This window comes from Dama dama, chromosome 20 (assembly GCF_033118175.1).
Source record: "Dama dama isolate Ldn47 chromosome 20, ASM3311817v1, whole genome shotgun sequence".
Lineage (NCBI taxonomy): Eukaryota > Metazoa > Chordata > Mammalia > Artiodactyla > Cervidae > Dama > Dama dama.
In genome coordinates, this window is record NC_083700.1 from 36,228,042 (window position 1) to 36,248,206 (window position 20,165).

A 20,165-nucleotide genomic window follows, 5' to 3' on the forward strand; every position below is an offset into this window, starting at 1 on the left:
GAGCAGTGCCCGGTTGCTAATGGGAGTCATTGTGCTTATGCAGTTAGTTGGCTCAAGGTCTGTAGGTAAAGGAGATAAGATTAGCACCTGCTAATGTTTCTGAAGGTCAGAAACAGTTTACAAAGGTATAAAATAGAAATAGTATGTACGTTTATTATTGTTTAATTGCCTGTGCTGTCCTTAGTTGCTCAGTTGTGTCCAACTTTATGAGACCCCATGGTCTGTAGGCCGCCAAGCTCCTCTGTCCATGGGGATTCTCCAGGCAAGAATGCTGGGTGTGTTGCCATGCCCTCCTCCAGGGGATTTTCCCAAGCCAGGGACTGAACCCAGGTCTCCCACATTGCAAGCATATTATTTACCATCTGAGCCACCAGGGAAGTCCTAGAATACTGGAGTGGTTTAGCCTATCCTTTCTCCAGGGGATCTTCCTGACCCAGAAATTGAACCAGGGTCTCCTGCATGGCAGGCAGATTCTTTACCAGCTGAGCTACCAGGGAAACCCTTTAATTGCCTACCTGATGCAATTTATGACTTATATTTGTGTGTGGGTCCATCTTTATCTGTCCTGTCCTTTAAAGAATCTGCCTGCCATGCAGGAGATGCACGGGAGACAGGGGTTCAATCCCTGGGTCAGAAAGATCCCCTGGAGAGGAAATGGTGACCCACTCCAGTATTCTTGCCTGGAAAATTCCATGGACAGAGGCACCTGGTGGGCTACAGTCCATGGGGTCGCAGAGACTCAGACACGACCGAGTACAGTGCACACAGCACACCAGCACATTATTACTATTTAATTGCCTACCTGATGCAATTTATCACTTAATATTTCTGTGGTTTCATCTTTATGTGTTCTGTCCTTTATCCCCTTTGAGGACAATTAGCATGTTATTTGCTCACAGTAGGTGAGTGGATTTTTGTCAGTCCCATAGCCCTGTCTTCTGAGTTTCAGTCTGTGAGGAGTAGAAAGTGATCCCATAGTTGGCAAGGTTCTTGGAGTCTAAAGGGAATAGTGTAGGAAAGTGGTTGTGAGTCAAGCAGAGATGATTAAAAATCCGGCTTAGCTCTTAACTAGCTGCATGAACTTGGGGAAAGTATGTAAACATCTCATTTATTCATCTGTAAAAATGAAATTAGAGGATTATTGTGAGGGTCCTATGAAATAATGATGCATAGCAAAGTGCCGGGACACAATGAAAACTCAGTATTTTCATCCAAGGTGTTATGATAAGCTATTTTTTGGAAAGGAATGCATACCTCTGCATTGAATGGTGGATTCTTAACCACTGGACCACCAGGAAATACCACTTCTTTGAGTTTTGAGCTTAAGTCCTATGCTCTCTTGATTCTTTGTCTGCATCCTTAAATGGCCCTCCATTATCCTTCTGTTTTTCACATCATGTCCTCATTCTTTTTCCCTCCTCTTTCTGTCCTTTCCTGTCCAAGATTTTTAAGAGACTGATGGTATTGAATGCCCACAGTCAGTTAATTAGTGGTATGGAGGAGTCTTCCCTTTCTTTGACTTCAGATTAGGATTTGCTGGGTAGTCCTTAGAAATAAAGGGATCTGTTCTCAGAGCGAAGAGGAATTTCCATTCTAGCTCTATTAGCAGCCTTTTCTTCCTCACTGCCAAATAGATACCCTCTGAAAGTTGGAAGTCTCCTGACATCCTTTCCTCAGCCTCACCCCTTCCTTCCTGTTGTGGTGTAGGCAGTAGTCATGGGTAGATTGTAAGTTTGAGCTTGGCAGCTCTGTGTGCAGTAAAATAGGTGGTATTTTGAGGACACGGGCAAACTAGACTTTATGGGCTGTTTCCTAGTCTGCAGAGAATCCCAGTTCCCAATATTGGTTTAAGTTTTTGAACAGTTCTTTGTTTTGACAGCCAGGACTAATTACTTGCAATTAATTTTCCATGAGTACAATTAATTTTCCATGAGCGATGTGATTGGAGAAAAATGGGTGTATGGGAGAAGGGCAGGAGGCAGGACGAGATATATCAGAGGCTGGAGACATGGTTTACTTGAATGGGGCTTTTGTATGGAGGAGAGAACTTGACTGGGAGAAATCATCCCAACAACCAAATTTAAAGCAAGTGAATAGTATTGATTTAAAGCAAACTTAAAGATTCCAAGTCTCTCTGTAAAATAAATCATAGGTGACTTGAGATGACCCCCCAGTTTTATAGAGCTTTATGGCTTCATTGGTTAATAGTCCATATTCTCTTCAGGAGACAAAAAGAGATTCTACGTGGTTCAGTGTTACTCAAGAATCCACTTGTGGTTCAGAAAGGCATGGCTAGTAGGAATGGCTAACTTGTTGTAAACAAGTTGGATATAGTTGGATTGGAAGACAGTTTCAAGAAGTGGAGCCTTTCATTCAACACTGGACATGTTTATAGCTAAGGGAGTGGTCAGTTGGAAAAGAGTTACAAGTTGTACGAAACGAACCAGGGCCTCAGTTCAGTTCAGTTCAATCGCTCAGTCGTTTTGACTCTTTGCGACCCCATGAATCACAGCACGCCAGGCCTCCCTGTCCATCACCAACTTCCAGAGTTTACTCAAACTCATGTCTATCCAGTCGGTGATGACATCCAGCCATCTCATCCTCTGTCATCCCCTTCTCCTCCTGCCCCCAATCCCTCCCAGCATCAAGGTTTTTTCCAATGAGTCAACTCTTCTCATGAGGTGGCCAAAGTATTGGAGTTTCAGCTTCAGCATCAGTCCTTCCAATGAACACCCAGGACTGATCTCCCTTAGGATGGACTGGTTGGATCTCCTTGCAGTCCAAGGGACTCTCCAGAGTCTTCTCCAACACCACAGTTCAAAAGCATCAATTCTTCGGCACTCAGCTTTCTTTATAGTCCAACTCTCACATCCATACATGACCACTGGAAAAACCATAGCCTTGTCTAGACGGACCTTTGTTGGCAAAGTAATGTCTTTGCTTTTTAATATGCTATCTAGGTTGGTCATAACTTTCCTTCTAAGGAGTAAGCGTCTTTTAATTTCATGGCTGCAATCACCATCTGCAGTGATTTTGGAGCCCCCAAAAATAAAGTCAGCCACTGTTTCCACTGTTTCCCCATCTATTTCCCATGCAGTGATGGGACCAGATGCCATGATCTTAGTTTTCTGAATGTTGAGCTTTAAGCCAACTTTTTCACTCTCCTCTTTCACTTTCATCAAGAGACTCTCTAGTTCCTCTTCACTTTCTGCCATAAGGATGGTGTCATCTGCATATCTGAGGTTATTATTTCTCCCAGCAGTCTTGATTCCAGCCTGTGCTTCTTCCAGCCCAGCGTTTCTCATGATGTACTCTGCATATAAGTTAAATAAGCAGGGTGACAATATACAGCCTTGACGTACTCCTTTTCCTATTTGGAACCAGGGCGTAAATGAAGGCTAAAGAGTCTTCCACCTTGCAATTGTCATTTCCACTGGTCATCGCATTGCTGGCCTTATTCAACTTGATTCTTCTATATCATCTGTCGCTGTTAATCATTCTCCTTCACATCCCCTCAGGTCATCCTTTGTGTATCTGATTCATTTTTCTGGCATTACCCATAATCTGCAACCCAGGTAGATAAGGCTCCATTTCCACTTAAGGCCTCTTTCCTGAGCTTTGAATTCCAAATCTTCATCTTCTAATGTATCCCTTCCCAGGTATCCTACAGCGACCTCCAGTTTCCGATATCTAAAACCAACCTCAGTAGTCATCACCGCTAACTTCCTCGTATTTTTTGTCTTAAAGATCCACCACTCATACAGTCACCCAAACCTGGGGGTCAGCCTTGGCTTAACAGCCTCTCTCATCTTCGTTCACTTACCTATTCTTGTTAGTTCTCTTCCTAAGTCTGTCAAGAATCTGTGTATATGGTATTGCTATAGATTAACTACAAAAATCTCCTCCCTGCTTAGTTTTCCTTTCTCTATACACTTTGCAACATTATCTTTATTAAAATCAAGGCTGATGTATCCATCATTTTCTCAGTATATCTTCTATTACTCACAGAATAATGTTCAAAATTTAATTAGACAGTGAGCCTCTCGCTGGTAAGAACCATGCTGAATTGATGTTCTGACCTCTAGGAGGCCATGATGAATAGATGAGTATGTGGGCAGACCAACAGATAGATAGAATAATGAGTAGAACTATAGTACATCAAGATTTCTGGGCCCTGAAAATCACTGTGGTCTTGGAAGCAGAAGTAGGAGGCTGTGGGGGATTGGACAATTCCTGGTTCTACCCTTGGAGAGACTGGAGCTTGAGTGATTGTGGGAGAAGTGGAATAAAAACCTGATCTGAATCCCTGGCTGGTACTCTAAGTATGAAAGATGGAAAACTGAGTAGACTTTTGCATTCCTTTATAGTATTTATTCAAGTTAAACTTCACACCCTGAGCATTGATCACTCAGCCTTTGACAAGGGACACTTGGGTTATGTTAATAAGTAGCAAGAAAATGACCTGGCTCATGGGACACCTAGTGGCAAAAATATCTCTATTGCTGGAGGAATCTACTTCCTGTTCCATTTGGTCCCATTTTTTAGAATTTTTGCTTGGCTCTTAGTGTTTCCTCTCTCTGAAATATGCTCCATTTTCTTCCTACAGTTCCAAGATTACTCTCTTTTATTAATACTTCCTCTCCAATCTCTTTGCCAATCTTTTAACCTTACTCTGCCCATCTAATAGTTCAGTTCAGTCACTCAGTCATGTCCGACTCTTTGTAACCCATGAATCGCAGCACGCCAGGCCTCCCTGTCCATCACTAACTCCCAGAGTCCACCCAAACCCATGTCCATTGAGTCAGTGATGCCATTCAACCATCTCATCCTCTGTCATCCCCTTCTCCTCCTGCCCTCAATCTCTTGCCTGCCATCTAATAGTAGTCTGCTTTAAATTGTTCTCTTACCTTAAAAAAAAAATTGTTCTGTAATTAGTTTGTGTGTCAGTTTTATGTCTTTGCCAAGGTTAGGCTGTATCATGGTAACTAGAAAACCCCAAATCCCAATGGTTTTAACACATAAAAGTTTGTTTTTCACACACGTAGTATTTATTATGGGTTCTGGCCTTATAAGTAATGGCTTAGGGATCCAAGCTAGTTCCATCTTATGACTGTGAATTCAACATGTAACTCCTGGGCTTGCTTCTCTTAAGACCTTTGAACTGGAAGTGAGCAATTCTGTTTTTTAGCATCAGAAGTCCATTGGTTAAAACCAGTCACATGGCCTCAACTTGATTACAAGGGAAGCTGGATAAGTAGTGGAACCCATGGACTTTTTGGTGAGCACTACTGTCTCTGACCTCTTTAATTTTAATTTCAGTTTTTAAGAGTTTTTCACAATGAGTTCAGTTCAGTTGCTCAGTCATGTCTGACTCTTTGCAACCCCATGAATTGCAGCACACCAGGCCTCCCTGTCCATCACAAACTCCCGGAGTTTACTCAAACTCATGTCCATCGAGTTGGTGATGCCATCCAGCCATCTCATCCTCTGTCATCCCCTTCTCCTCCTGCCCCCAATCCCTCCAAGCATCAGGGTCTTTTCCAATGAGTCAACTCTTCACATGAGGTGGCCAAAGTATTGGAGTTTCAGCTTCAACATCAGTCCTTCCAATGAACACCCAGGACTGATCTCCTTCAGAATGGACTGGTTGGATCTCCTTGCAGTCCAAGGGACTCTCCAGAGTCTTCTCCAACACCACAGTTCAAAAGCATCAATTCTTTGGCCCTCAGCTTTCTTCACAGTCCAGCTCACATCCATACATGACCACTGGAAAAACCATAGCCTTGACTAGACAGTACCCATCCTCTAGTCAGCCTTTATTTTTTAATGGAAGTTTGTAGCATTTTATTTTATTTTATTTTTACCACATCATGTGGCTTATGGGATCTTAGTTCCCAGACCCTCAGCAGTAAATGTGTGGTGTCCTAACCACTGGACTCTCAGAGAATTCCCTCTGCCACTTTTTATTTCCTTTAGTAGAGTATATGCTCCTTTACCATAGGGAATGTGTTTCTCATCTTTTCTATCTATCCTTAATATCCAGTCCAAAGTCAAGGTGTTGATCATCAAGTTGTAACCCCTTCTTCCTAAATAGGAATATTTCATCCCAACTACAATCCTTGATAGTGTTGGATGTGGTGAAGATACTAACCATTAAGCATTTGAAATAGCTCTTAGACGCTTCTTTTTTTGTGGAAATTTATGTCTTCTTTGGATGTTGTCTTCCCTGGGTTCAGAAACCTTTTATATTTTATGCTCTATATCCCTTGAATTTGTCTAGCCTTCATTCATCCTCAAAATAATAATTAGTTGGCAAAAATGCAGTTCATTTCTAAAAGTAATTCATTCATATTAATATTTGACTATGATAGATTAATAACTCAAGTACATTTCAAGTGCTCAAAAGGGTCTTTTAAGTTTATTTTTTTTTCTAAGACAAACTAAAACTTGGAAACAAATTTGAAGGTTGGGTGATTAGTTTATGTCTTAACATTTGAGGATTTGTATAGATATAAAGAGAAGGCAGTTCTAATCTCTTTTTTGCTGAACTTGAGTTGACTTCTTCACATTCACCATGGCAACCTCAGTGATCAACATGTACATGGATTCTGAGGTGTGCTGCCAAAACTTTCCTACCTTAATAATGAATAGGTATGAACTCCATTATGTGAGACTTTCTCAACAAGTCACTGCAAAACTGATGTAATTCTAGAGTGGCGTTTCTTTCTCACAGTATGCTACCATGGAGGTCTAGCCCTAGACTGCAACCTTTGGGGGCATTTTTGTTTTTTTCCTTGTTGCAATATATGACTAAACTCCTCTGTCCCCTTCTTATCTTGATGTTGATCAACATAGCTTGCTTTACATTCTCTTGTTTTAAACAAGAAAGTAACATTGAAAGGCAAATATTGCTGGAGCAGATGACTTTGGTTTAATTTGTCTTTTCCTTTAGGGGGAGTGCAAGCCTCAGCTGCTCTAATATTTAACTGAAACAGGTCCCCATTTGCTTATCTGTTTAATCACTCTTTTATCTAGGCCAGGTTGCTGCTGCTGCTGCAGCCACTCCTGAAAGTAGCCTTGGTGTCATCATGGCTTAAACGTGCAAGATTGCTACCTAGAACCTACACCCCAAATTGCCATCTGAAATAGGTCTTTTATAAATAGTATTGCAGTATATGGGCTTCCCTGCTAACTCAGCTGGTAAAGAATCTGCTGCAGTGCAGGAGACCCCAGTTTGTTTCCTGGGTCAGGAAAATCCCCTGGAGAAAAGGGGTAAGCTACCCACTCCAGTATTCTTGGGCATCCCTGGTGGTTCAGATGGTAAAGAATCTGCCTGTGATGTGGCAGACCTCGGTTCGATCCCTGGGTTGTGAAGATCCCCTGGAAGAGGACATGGCAACCCACTCTAGTATTCTTGCCTAGAGAATCCCCACGGACAGAGGAGCCTGGTGGGCTACAGTCCATGGGGTCACAAAGAGTTGGGCACAACTGAGCGACTAAGCATAGCACAGCACATCGCAGTGTTTTATCATAAGAGATAAACTTTTAGAATATAATTTTATTTTATCCTTCTACCAGTAGGCATTTTATCACATGACTTTTACATAAACTGAAGTTTAATCATTGATTTCATAATCAAAAAATGACTTTGGTTCTATTTAACATTATTTAAAGTCTTTTATATAAATTAGTTATCTTTTTTAACTTACCGAGACAATTTTATATTCTAGAGTAGTTATTATTCCTTCCATTTAATTATTTGGGTCAATTTAATAATAGAAATCGCAACCCATTCTGGTATTCTTGCCTGGGAAATTCCATGGACAGAGGAGCCTGACAGGCTACAGTCCGTGAGGTTGTAAGAGTCAGACCTGACTTAGCGACTAAACCACCACCACCAATCTTACATTAATAATTGTTAGGGTGAACTGAAAACTCATATGGTTGGATCCTTGTTAGAGCTCCTGAAAAGACTTGAAATCAAAGCCTCTTTCCAAGTATTAGTTATGTTTTTGTTTTTTCAGAATATTGCTATAGATCTGAGTGGTGAAAATAGGGTTTGTGCAACTTCCTCCAAAATTTGATCAGTCCTACTGCCTTTCAGTTTTAATGTTTCATAAAAATAGAATATTAGCCATGATGATGAAGAACCTTCAAAGGCTCTCCTGGTAATTACTTTCCTGTGATCCCTTTTGAGACAAATGATCTTACTGGGCAGCAATTTGTTTAGTCTTAAGAAATAGAACTTCAGACAAGAGACAAAGCTAGTTGTGTAATAATGCATGCATTGAGAGCCACTTGTATTGGAAAACAAATATAATAGGACTGAAGTGTATGTTTAAACAAATGAATGATATGAGTCTAAAGTCTCAGTGAAAATCATTTGTCTTACACAAATGCGTGCACTGTGCTGCCGTTGAAGATGGAGTTCTGCTCAGGCTCCAAGCACCTCAGTAACAGCACTTCTCTGAATTATATTAAGCCAGTTGGGACATGATGAAAGAACGCAAGGTATAAACCCCTTGAGGGCCTGTGAGTCACCATCTAGAAAGGTCTTGAAAGGGTAAGAACATTTTATAGTTTGATCAATAGGAGCCCGAGAAATCGGCTGCAGGGTAAGGGCAAGTTGAGGATTAAAAACTTTTGGAAACTAGAAGAATTGAATGACCATTCTAAGGAAATTTCCAGAAGAAAAAGAGACAGTAAAAGAGAGATCTTTTGTCATATCTCAACCGCCCACCTTTCTATTTGGTCAGAATTCAGCCAAATAAATTTGATAGTCATCAGCTCTCATTATCCTCGTCCTGATGTGGAACTGTGATGCGCAGAGAAGGTTTTAGAGCTCCGAGTGCCCGCCAAAGTAGCTTTGGGTACTTATCAAGAGGAAATGAAGGATGGTGTTGTAGATTTCAAAATCAGAGCAACTTTTCCATAGAATACATCATCAGAAGAGGTTGTTATTCTATTTTCCCGTCCAGAATTGACTTTTACTTTAAACATGTATGAAACAGTGTGTTGCAGTTGGGTTTTCTGTTCCCTCGTCACTGTTATTTTTGTAAAAATTATAGCTGCTGCTTTGATACGGTTATCAGAATTTAGATCATGTTTGTAAAGGGGCCAATCAGTCTGATGGCACGACCATTGGAACAAGTACAAAAGTATAAATAAAGGAGCCTGGTTAAGAATTTCTGAACTCAGAACAGATTCTAAGAGTTATTTCTAGTCCTTTGGCTTTTGCCCTCTCCTCAGAATATTTACAGAACCCTGCCATGAAATATGACTAAATAAAACCTCAGACTTTTAAGAGCCACTATTTATGTGCTCTGCCCAGCATGAGCAGATCACAGTGTGAACTGCTCTATGCCAAGTCCGTGGAAGAAATGAGCCTCTTTTCTGGATGGCAGTGGGGAGGGTGGAGGTGCTGTGATGGCCAGGAGGACAGGGCGTGGGGGCAAGGAAAGCATAAGCCCCCATTAAGGACTCAGGCCCTCAGAGCTAGAATTGTATCCAGCACGAAGCCCCTTGTCCATTTTCTAATCTGCGTTACACAGAGGAGCCTTTGTGAAGAGCAGGTACATTCAATAACTAGGAGGAAAGCTTGATGAGATGCAAAGCAGGAAAGCAGGAGACAGTAGGCGGCAGGAGAATTAAGGAGGGAGCGTTGGGTGTGGTGGTCAGCCAAGCCGCGTGTCTTCCTTATTGACCGGTCCCGTTCATACCTTGCCTGGACCTTCCCTGCTTTGTGTTTTGTGTCCAGTGCTCACTCATGCCTGCAGCTGGCTGGCTTGAACCAAGACAGGAAGGGCCTGTAAATGAGGAGCTTCTGTTCCCTGGATCTGTTTTCTAGGTAAAGATGTGCAGGTATATGCATAGCTAGATCATCACCTTAGATACAGCCGTTTTCTCTCCCTGAGGAAACCCAGATCACTGCTGGAACGTGATGTGCCAACTACTGCCATGTGCGCTACCCTAGGTTTTATGCTAAAAATAAAATATATTTAAACATATTGGAACAGATCAGCATCACCAGGACATAACAGCCATTCTGTGCAGTGTCAGAAAAAAAAATATTTCTGAATTAAAATTAATATGCGCTCTCGTTTTTAAACTCTGACCCTGAAAGATAGGGGATTTTCCCATTGAGAGGTCATCTGGAAATATCAAAGCTTTGCTCAGCCGGCTTGGATGGAAAATTTAAACTCTCCTCCTGTTTGGTGCTTCTTGCTGTCTGTGATTTCCAGTTCAGGCTCTTTCTCTGACTCACAGAAGAAGAAGAAAGTAGTGTAGGGCTTTTCTGGCTTATGGGTCTTTCTGGTTAAACCAGTGTAACAGGTATCACAACTTGTCTGTTAGGAACCTGAGTTCACCTAACCTGGGTTCTCAGTTTGGGCACAGTGTCCAGCCAAATGGCACTTTCATAGACCCTCTCCCTACACAACTTCCCTTAGACAATCTTTCTTCTGAAACTTTGCCTATTTCTAGCAGGGAGGAGAAGGGAAATAGCTTTCGGTCCTTTGTAAAGGCCAACTTCAGACCTGGCAAAGATGCCTTCATAGCAGTTATGTGGGAAAGTTAGGATGACAGGGTTGACACTGAAAAAGAAATGCAGGCTATAAAAAAAAGAAAAAAAAAAAAAGAAATGCAGGCTTTGCTTTTCTGCGGAAAGGTGACTTTTTGCTCCATTGATCAGGTGTAGTCCTTTAAAAAGCAGACAGGCCCCAAACCTGTTCCATGCCCCAGGCCGTCTTCCCGTGTAAAGCAGTCTGACAGTTACTCAGGTGTTCTGGTACTTTTCCCCTTGACCTCTGGTTCTGAGGCTTCTTGGAACCTCTCTCAGAGGTTCATTTAGTCTACAGAGCCCTCTTTGAGAACTACCCTTTCTCTCCTGATGTTCTCATCAGTGTCTTCTCTTCTCAGATCCTTCTTCAGAGCATCATTTTGGTTGGCAAAAATATAGCATAGGCTCAAAATGATGAGATGTTTTTCTGCAGTCTGGAGAAATTACAATATGCATAAGTACTCCTGGATATGGAGGAAGGAAACAAAAATATTCCCCACCAGCTTTTCCACGTGCAATATGTCTTTCCTCTCAGAGATACCCTTTGCCCTCTGCCAAGTTACTCTCTTGCATATCTCAGGGCCCTTCCTAACTGTTAGTTATTTTCAGGAACTGAAATGTAATGGAGTTTGCCATTTCTATTTCTAAACAGGTAAATTGGGATGAAAAGAAAATTAGCATTGGGATTGAATCTTGTCCATTTTTAATTTCCGTCTTTAAATCAATCTGTGTCCCTCCCCGCAAATAAAACTAAAAGAAACAGCCACTTAATGCAAAATTCATATGCAAATTGTATGTGTTAAATTTGCAATTATTATAGTAGTTGTAATACAGGCAATTGTAATATGTTTGTACCATGTTGTGTTTAGATTCTTAAAACTGGGTATGTTGAAAGAAAGGCTCCCATCTAGCTTTCTCTTATGTACATAAACTTGGTGCAAGTCCCTGTTTCAAGGAGCTTAATGTGGTTGGGTTGAAATTGCTTAATAAACAATTGAAAAAGTTAAGCTTAACCTAGAAGTCATTTAGTACTATGAGTCACTTCCCTGACAGCCAATAAGGCAAGAGAACCTGGTTGCAAAACAATTACTAGCCCAGCCTGAGGGACCTTGGAAATATATTAACAGGTATCATTAGGAAAACAAAGCAGTAGTGTTCTACCACGCTGCAGAGAACAAGCTAAGGTTGCTAACTAAACAAAACAACTTCACTGACAATGCCAATTTTTACCTTTGTTTCAGAACAAGGGACGCTCAAACCGTCGGAGGTAAGATTAAAGTTTACATTTTTCTTATGTAACTTTTGCATTTCAGATTGTTTGCTAACTTAAGCAGGCTCAAACCCCTAAAATGTTAAATGTACCTTTTAAAATGGATAGAAACAGAGCTACAGTGACTGATCAAGTGCTTTTGAGTGAAATGCGCAGGTTAAATAAGAGGAGTTTTCAGATACCATCTGAAGATCTTAGGTAGAGGAAAAATGTGAATATTTCATCTAAGAATGTGGGTAAGATGCACATTTCAGAATCTTAGGTACTTAATTTATTCAGCTAAATTTCAAATAAATACTGTAGCAATGTCGTAGCACTAATCTGGTGGAGATGCCTTTCCCTGGTTTCCAGCTACAGAATTCCACAAACTCTGAGGCTTATAAAACTTAATGCATCTGAAGGCATTCCCTTGGAATAAATCTTTTTGATCCTGCTGGGACAGGAGAAAAGGTGGCCCTCATCCTAGGATAAAACAATGTGACTGTCTGACATTCACTAGTACTAAGAAGTTCTAGCATTCTTCTAAGGATGTGCGTGTATGTTTCTGCCAGTTTTCCACCTGAGCAAAATCATGATTTGTATCATGTCTTCTTGATCAAATCAGAATCTGATAACATTTCCTTTGGTTTAACAGATTCTGAGATTTGATGGCTTAGAAGTATGAGATCCCTGTCACCTCTCAGAATAAAGCACTTTTAAGAAAATAGAAAAGAATGAAAAATGTGGCAGATTATAGGCAACTAATGCCTTGGCCTTCAACCAAAAGTAATATATTTCTTACCTGACCTCCCCCAAAAATCATAACAAAGAAAACTAAAATGTAAAAGGTCTGTGATTAGTAATATGAACCTGAAATACAGTAATCTGAGAATTTCAGAATAAAGACAAGTACATTCTTTATCAAATTATTTTAGCATATACAATTATATCTGATTAAGGGTGGTATAATATTAGTATGTTTTTAATAGGCTGATATTTACATAGTTGCTAAAAATAATGAAAAGTACAGCGAGAAGTCAAACAAGAGGTAACTGCTTTCACTTTTTTGCATCAGCACGTAATTTGTGCATATTGGGAACCAAGAATGTAATGTGAGAAAATTCACGTGTACCCTTTCGGTATTATCCATCGGCTGTATTTTAGACTTTGGAATCTAGCTCAAGGAATGCATAACAGGATAATAATATTTTAAAAATAGGTCATGCAAGTTCTGCTAGGGCTAAAATAATTATTGTAAACTTTTTTTAGTGTTTAGTTGACAGGTAAGATTTTTCATCAGGACTGTAAGGATTCTTCCAGCAGTGCGAGTGAAGATCTTAGAAAGTAGCCTTCTTTTTCTTCTCTCACGCTATTATTAGATTATTGAGACAGATATCCTTGTAGAGCTTTGAACTGTAACTCAATATTACTTTACATTTATACTGCTAGATACATCTATTTTTTCCCCCAGCGAAGATGATTTCATTTGGTTTTATTTAAATAATGAGAAATGGGTGTATTTACAGAAAAGAAAGTGTGCTAATAATAAGTGGTTAATAATTTTCACACTGGTACAAAATAACGATACAAAAAAATGCTCTCCAGGTATTTAATACTCTTAAAAATTACACATTAAGTCTATTATGAAAAGAATTCATTTTCACATTGATTTTTTTTAAATGTAGCATCTGTGTTTTAGTGACTTGCTTAACTTTTGATTATAATAAGTGTAATTTTTATTTAATGTGTGATTCTGCTAATAATCTCTACTTTGAATGGATAATTATAGTGAAATCTTATACTGGTCAACCTATTTGGAAACTTTAGCTTAGCATAAGGAAGAACTGTAGCAAAAGAATGTTAAGAAACATCTTTCACTCCATACCTCCCCACTACAACTTTGCGAAAGGTGTATTCACTCTTAACACAAATGCTTATGTGATGTCTGGGAGTCTTTCCGAAGGTAAACAGTGAAGCCCTTTTGTAAGCTCTGTGATTTCTGCCCCCTCTCTGTTGGAAGTCTTCTTTTTCCTCCATGGACCAATTTGCCCTATTCTCTTCCCCTTTCAATAACCGTGATTATGAGTGTTTAATTTACACTTCATTCTTAAGGTAGGTCAGTTTACAGTAGCCACAGGGTCCATCCTCCTAACCTGGGATGTTCTTCCAGATTCCCATTTTGGAGTGGACTTTTAGAAGCAACTTCTAGCTCCAGAAAGCAAGGTTGTCATTACATATCTATCAGTATTTAGTGTGTGTATATATACTTCCGATCTATTCCTTAAGGTAGGTTTTTCTGCCTTTTAAGTAGAGGAACCAAAGCCAGTTTCATATAGCAAATGAATCTTTCCTTGTATTGTTGCTAAAATCAACAGAGAATTAGGTTTCTCCCAAAAGAAACAAGAGAGGTTCTTGGGCAATACAGATATTTCTTCTAGAGAAAGGCAAGGTAATAGATAATGAAGCTAGAAATAAAATTACGTTGGTTTGTTGTCCCCTCCCTTCCACCTGCCACTTTTTGGTAAATCAAAAGAAGTTTGAGAATGTCCTGCAGACTGGTTATCCTGGTCTCATGGGGGAGGGGGATCACTGAGAGCTCCTAGGGTGGCTACTTGATGGACCCCTCTCTTCCTCCTGGGATGGGTCTTGTCCAGCTCTGTCTCATGCATTTGAGAATATAGGGTTTTGAGAATATATGTTGGGGAGAGGAGTATTTTGGATGGGATATGACAGAAGAACAATTGAAATTTGCATTTTGAAATTGTGTAAATGTGTTCTAAACATTTCAAAATTTTTTAGAATATATAAAATATTTTTTGGTGCTTTTAAACTGTAATAAATCTCAAACTCTCAAAATGCACTTGATCTAAGTTGCTGAAATTTTCTTGTTCTCTTTTTTTTCAATGCACCAAATCATAGTTTTGTTCAACTGCCTGCTTTTCCTGGAGAAAAGTTTGCTTTCAGGGTCACTGGTTTCCAATGGCTTGCAGGAGGAAAAACCTAAGATATAGTAGTAGTGCAGTACTTTAGTAGAAAAAATTTATCATTTACCTGAGCTTAAACATTCAAAATATCATGAAATTAATAATAATGACAATAATAATAAGCTATGACTTAATAGTCCTTACTGTGTGTCAGGAACTGTTCCAGGCACTTAACATGAATTAACATGTTTCTTACCACAAATGCTATGAAGTAGGTGGTATTAATATCCCCATTTTATAGATGAAGAAACAGGCACAGAGACCTTAACTAACTTGCTCCCAATCAGATGCCAAGTGACGGGGAGGGTCTGAATTTGAACTTAGGCAGTCAGATTCTAGAATCCATACTCTAAATAATTGTGCCATGTTCCCTATTTTAATCTTAACTTCAGGGTCCTACAGAGTTGCTCTTGAGCTCAAGTTCTCTTTTTCACTTTCTAAGTTAATATTTTTAAATAATTCTAGCTTAGGGATAGTAGGAATAAGACCCAAAGAGTGAATTCCTTTCTTGCCTTCCAAGCACTTTGATAGTAGGAAGAGTAAGAGTAGTCGAAAGACAGTGTCTGTTGTACATTAAGAAAGTGAAGGGAAATGTAGACAGTAAACAACCATAAGACATTCATCAATATATATTTTCCTGTTTAAAATATAGTTATTTATATAGAGAGCTCCAAACATTTTATAAAATTTTAGAAGTTTTTTTGAAGGCAGTTTTCTTCCAAGTTATTGGATATAAACCTGTAACTTACCATGTTTTCCCTTTTTGTGCTTGGCTATTAAGAAGCCCAGTGTGGTATTTTCTTCTCACTCACAATGAGTAAGGAGAGGGTCTGTTTATACTAGTTTTTTTTTTCCCCCGAGTACAGCCATCGAGCTTGTTCAGTGAAGCTTCGATGCTGACTTAATGATCATATTAGGCTTTAACAAATGCATTTTAAAAGTAGTTGGGTTAAAAGCCAAGTTTATATTTTTAATAATTCTCCAATTTGCTTTTGCCTGAGAAACCTTGGCAGCTCCTTTGAGGCCCATTTAACTTATGGACAAAAACAACAGGGGGAACCCTAAGAAAAACCCATAGTTAATGTGAGCCTGGCAAAACCAATTCTGCTCTGAATGAAACCAGGGCTCCATATGCAGGCACAAACCCCAACACATGTAGAAAGAAAATTGCTCTTGTGAAAATCTGAATTATATTGTAATTATAGACTGAGCATTACACTCAGTTATATAACAAAAGTGAAAATGAAGTTCTTATTAATTAGTGAGATTGCAATAGTTATTGGGTGGGAATGAATTTAATGCTTATAAAATCAAATGCGTAACCACACAGTTTCAAAGATTTAAAACCTCTTTTGTTTTGCATCTTATCTATAATTTTTACAATCACAATTTTTCTTATGGGTTCCTTCTCTGTAATAAGAATTTACTTTCATGGTTTACAGGCTGCATGTCTATTTTGTTTCTTAAAGTATTTAGATATCACTGATCCATAATTAAACTGCCATAAATCTCATAATTAAACTACCATACCAAGCTCAAAATCAGAGCTTGAGATCTTTGTTTGGAGGTTGTATACTCTCCAGTCTCTGGTCTGTCAGGCTTTAAAAAAGCTGCATTAGAATTTTGGAGATCAAAACTCTTTGCTGGGAGCATTTTCTAAGCAAAAAATGGCTACCTAGGCTTTGTTTTCATAATTCCTATATTATGACTTTAAAAAGTGAGTCATAATCCTCAGAGATGGTGAATGAAAAGTATTTCTTTCCCATAGTGTCATATCAATGATTTAGCAAGTGGAAAACATTAGAGAAACAAAAATTGTAAAAAGAAACTGGAACTGAGTGTTTTGATCAACTTTAGTAATACTCTTCCTTTGTTTAATTTATAATGGAGGATAGTTGATTTACAATGTTGTGTTAGTTTCTGCTAACAGATATTCACTCTTATTTAGATTCTTTTCCCATATAGGGCATTACAGAGGATTGAGTTCCTTGTGTTATGCAGCAGGTCCTTATTAGTTACCTATTTTACAGTAGTGTTAAATGGAGGTAGTGCAACATTCAATGGACTTCCAGAGTGTTGCAAAATAATACAATTTGATAACACAAAGTCTTTGTTTTGCCTTTCTGCACAGAAACGGACCAATGGACTCCGAAGAACCCCCAGACCGGTGGATCCAGGTGTGTGATTAAACATCTATAATTATTTCTTTAGTTAAGTGATTGTGAAAGTGTATGGGAATAGCAGTAGAAAGTCAGACAGATTGTTGGCCTTTGTTCTTTGGAGCTTGGTATATAATGTGTGACCAGAAGGTGACCGTCTACTGTGTAAATCATTTACCTAAGACAGTGTCATGTGATGAGTAACCATCAGTACCACAGTCTTTCCACAGTCAGCAGTTGAGCTGGTTATTTGCTTACTGAACAGCCTCAGGGTACTTGGTTAATGCTCAAAGTTCCAACACCCTTTCCCTGTTTCCTCCCAAACCTGGAAAAAAATCAACCAGCAAACTGGTACTTAAAAAACAGCTTGTTCTGAGGGGGTGAGGGAGGTTATAAACTAGACAACTTTGTTCTCTCCCCATTTGGGAAAATACTTTTCTTTATTCTGTATGTGTATTATTTTATCATAGAAGAATGAGTTTAAGGCCTTTGTGAACAAGTGTCTTCTCCGGAGACCCATTTTTTGTCTGCAGAGAGCATTCAGTTGTTTCTCATTTAGTATCGTGAGGTTGACCCTGTCATTATTTTCATATAATTATTTTTCATCCATTAAGCAGTGCCTTCCAGAGTTTAGTTATCAAAGATATGGTCATATTATTGTGGGTAAAAGGTGTTCATGGCTAAAGGATTTCCAATATATGAACTTGATAATAAATCAAGTGGAACAAGAAATATAGAGTAGTCTTTCTTGCTGGAAAATAATCTAGATTATGTGTTTTGTTTCCCCATTGTAAACAGTGTTCACCTAGTTATAAAGTTTAGCTTTCAAAGCATTATAGCTTTTAACTGAAACCACACCCCTGGTAGCCATGCCAGTTTATGAGCTGTTGGAAAAGGTTTATAGGAGCTTTGTTGCCTCTGGCTAGAAATTGCCTCACTTGTGTCCCACGAGATCAGTTTAAATCTTTTAAGTACAGAACAAAATTAAGGCCATTTAAAAAAATAGGGGATCTGGCTTACTTTTTTATTGGTTCTGACTTTCCCAAGACAATAGTCTTTGTAGAGAAGATTCAGCAATAATATTTTAAAGAGACTTTTGCTCAATTTAGTAGGAGTATATGACTGTGAACATAATATTTTTCTTTATGTTGTACAAGCTATAGTATTTCTGTTTCTTTAAGTTATCTAAACTTTATAAATATTATTTTAAAATATTTCCTTTTCTTCTATGGGCATTTTTATCTAATCTGTTTTCCCCCAACGAAATGCACTTCTACATTTATATGTGTCAGTAGGAACACATTTTTGACTATTAACAATGTACTTTATAGCTAAAATTTTTAGAAGACCTTAAATTACTCAAAGGTAGGTGTAATGAATTTACTGATTATAAATATGGCGAAGTGGATCTATAGTAAAGTATCTTACTTAATCCTAAAGGTGATGGCTTTCTGTAGGTATAATTCTTCTGGTATTTTTATTTGTCCAAAGTTTTTAGAACGTCATGAAGAATAAACTTACAAACACAAAAGAAATGGTGCCATATGCTATGTTTTTTTTTGGGGGGGGGAATATATATATATATATATATATATATATATATGTATATATATATATATATGTATATATATATATATATGTATATAGCTTTCCATTAGGTATATGTGACTGCTTTCTCAATTTTTCTCACTTTTGAAAAGAAAGCAAATAGTTGATGATCTTCCCTGTTGTAGATACTAATGTAATAATCATTTCTCCCTGTAAGGTGTCTTTTGATGTTGGGCTTGAATTATGTGTTTATAGAGTTGGTTGTCTTTTGTATCCTTGCTTTTTCTGTTTCTTTATGTTTATTACTTTCTGTTGGCAAGTTGGAAAGCTTTTTTGCTTAAAATAAACCCTAGTTTGACAATTATCAAACTGTCTTACTCTGAGTTGATCCTTATGTAACTATTGTTAAGAAGATTTTCACAGTTGTGTGGAAGATATTCCACTATGGGATATTTAAACAAGGGTTCAATAAGATCGAGATTTCCTAAGCATGGAAAAACTGCTTCCCAAGAGCATTATTTGCTATCAGTGTTTTTACTGATAGGTAAAAGGACTGAAAGGTTCTTTTATTTTTTGTCTTTTAGCTATTTTATTTTCCAAAGGGTTTGCACATAGACTGCTTTCCAGGGACTCACTTAGGGTGACTTGTAGGAAAAAATGGTTAAAAAATTTTTGGAGGACAGATGTAACCATCTCACCAGATCCAAATTTCAGAGCTATAGACAAGGGTAAATTATATATTTTCTCCATAGATCGTTTGTTTTGGAAAGGAACTTAATGCTTAGTTCTTTGGATAGTAGTCTTCTGGAACCAACTTTAGTCCACTCACCCTAGAGTGTTAAAGCCAATCTGCTGACACCAGATTCTGTTGAAGTAAAGTACAGTGTTCATGGCAGACACCAAGCAAGGGTAACAGGTGGCTCATGCTCAAAAGACCCGAACTCCCAAATGGCTTTCAGGAAAGGGATATTAAAAGCAGTTGTGAGGGAGGAGGCTGCAGAGTGTGTGATCAGCTTGTGCATAATTCTCGGATTGGTGTGCATCAAGGTGAAGTTTCAAATATCATCTGCCTTCTGATTTAATCAGTGTAGGATCTATGTTCTTGTGGTCAGTGTTTTCATCTGGAGGGTGTCTGCTTCCTGTAAAAACAACTTAGGAATATGTGTCAGGCCTTTCTCTATATCTTTCAGAGAACTTTGAGTTCAGAGATTCTGTCATGTGGCAGATTTAGAGTCCAAATTGTTAGCAGTTCCCCAACCCAACAGCTATTCTTTGTTTCTGCACCTTCACATTTCTTAATCATTAACTGTTGAGCCAGCCTTTGAGATTCAGAGGAGGCCTGGGAATCTAAAGCAAAGCCTTTTATGTCAAAGCATAAGGACACAGGGGCTTGCTTGTAGTTTTAGGAGGTGCTTAATAGGTATTTGTTAAATGAATTAATGAATGACTATATACTTCCTCTGCATGCACCAACTCTTTTGTTTTTTAAAATTCCTCCTGCCCACCAAAATTTCCTAATACCTCTTTACTCTTTCTTTATTCTTGTGCTTCCTGTTCTCCTCTATACCATGACAATAAGAATCTGTTTTCTTTCTTGTTGACTTGTTCACATTAGAAAATTTTTGTATAAATGGAATTATATAGTATGTACTCTGTTTTGTCTTGTT

General features: G+C 38.6%; 1 protein-coding gene across 2 annotated transcripts in view; it reads left to right on the forward strand.

The window, feature by feature from the left end:
• The window catches only part of VAV3 (vav guanine nucleotide exchange factor 3), a 414,579-nt gene that overhangs the window by 264,880 nt on the left and 129,534 nt on the right, over positions 1-20,165 (forward strand). For both annotated transcript variants that reach the window (XM_061121261.1, XM_061121262.1), the window contains exons 18-19: positions 11,800-11,825; positions 16,923-16,968. In XM_061121261.1, the coding sequence (XP_060977244.1) occupies positions 11,800-11,825; positions 16,923-16,968 (72 nt within the window). The remainder of the gene's footprint in view (positions 1-11,799; positions 11,826-16,922; positions 16,969-20,165) is intronic.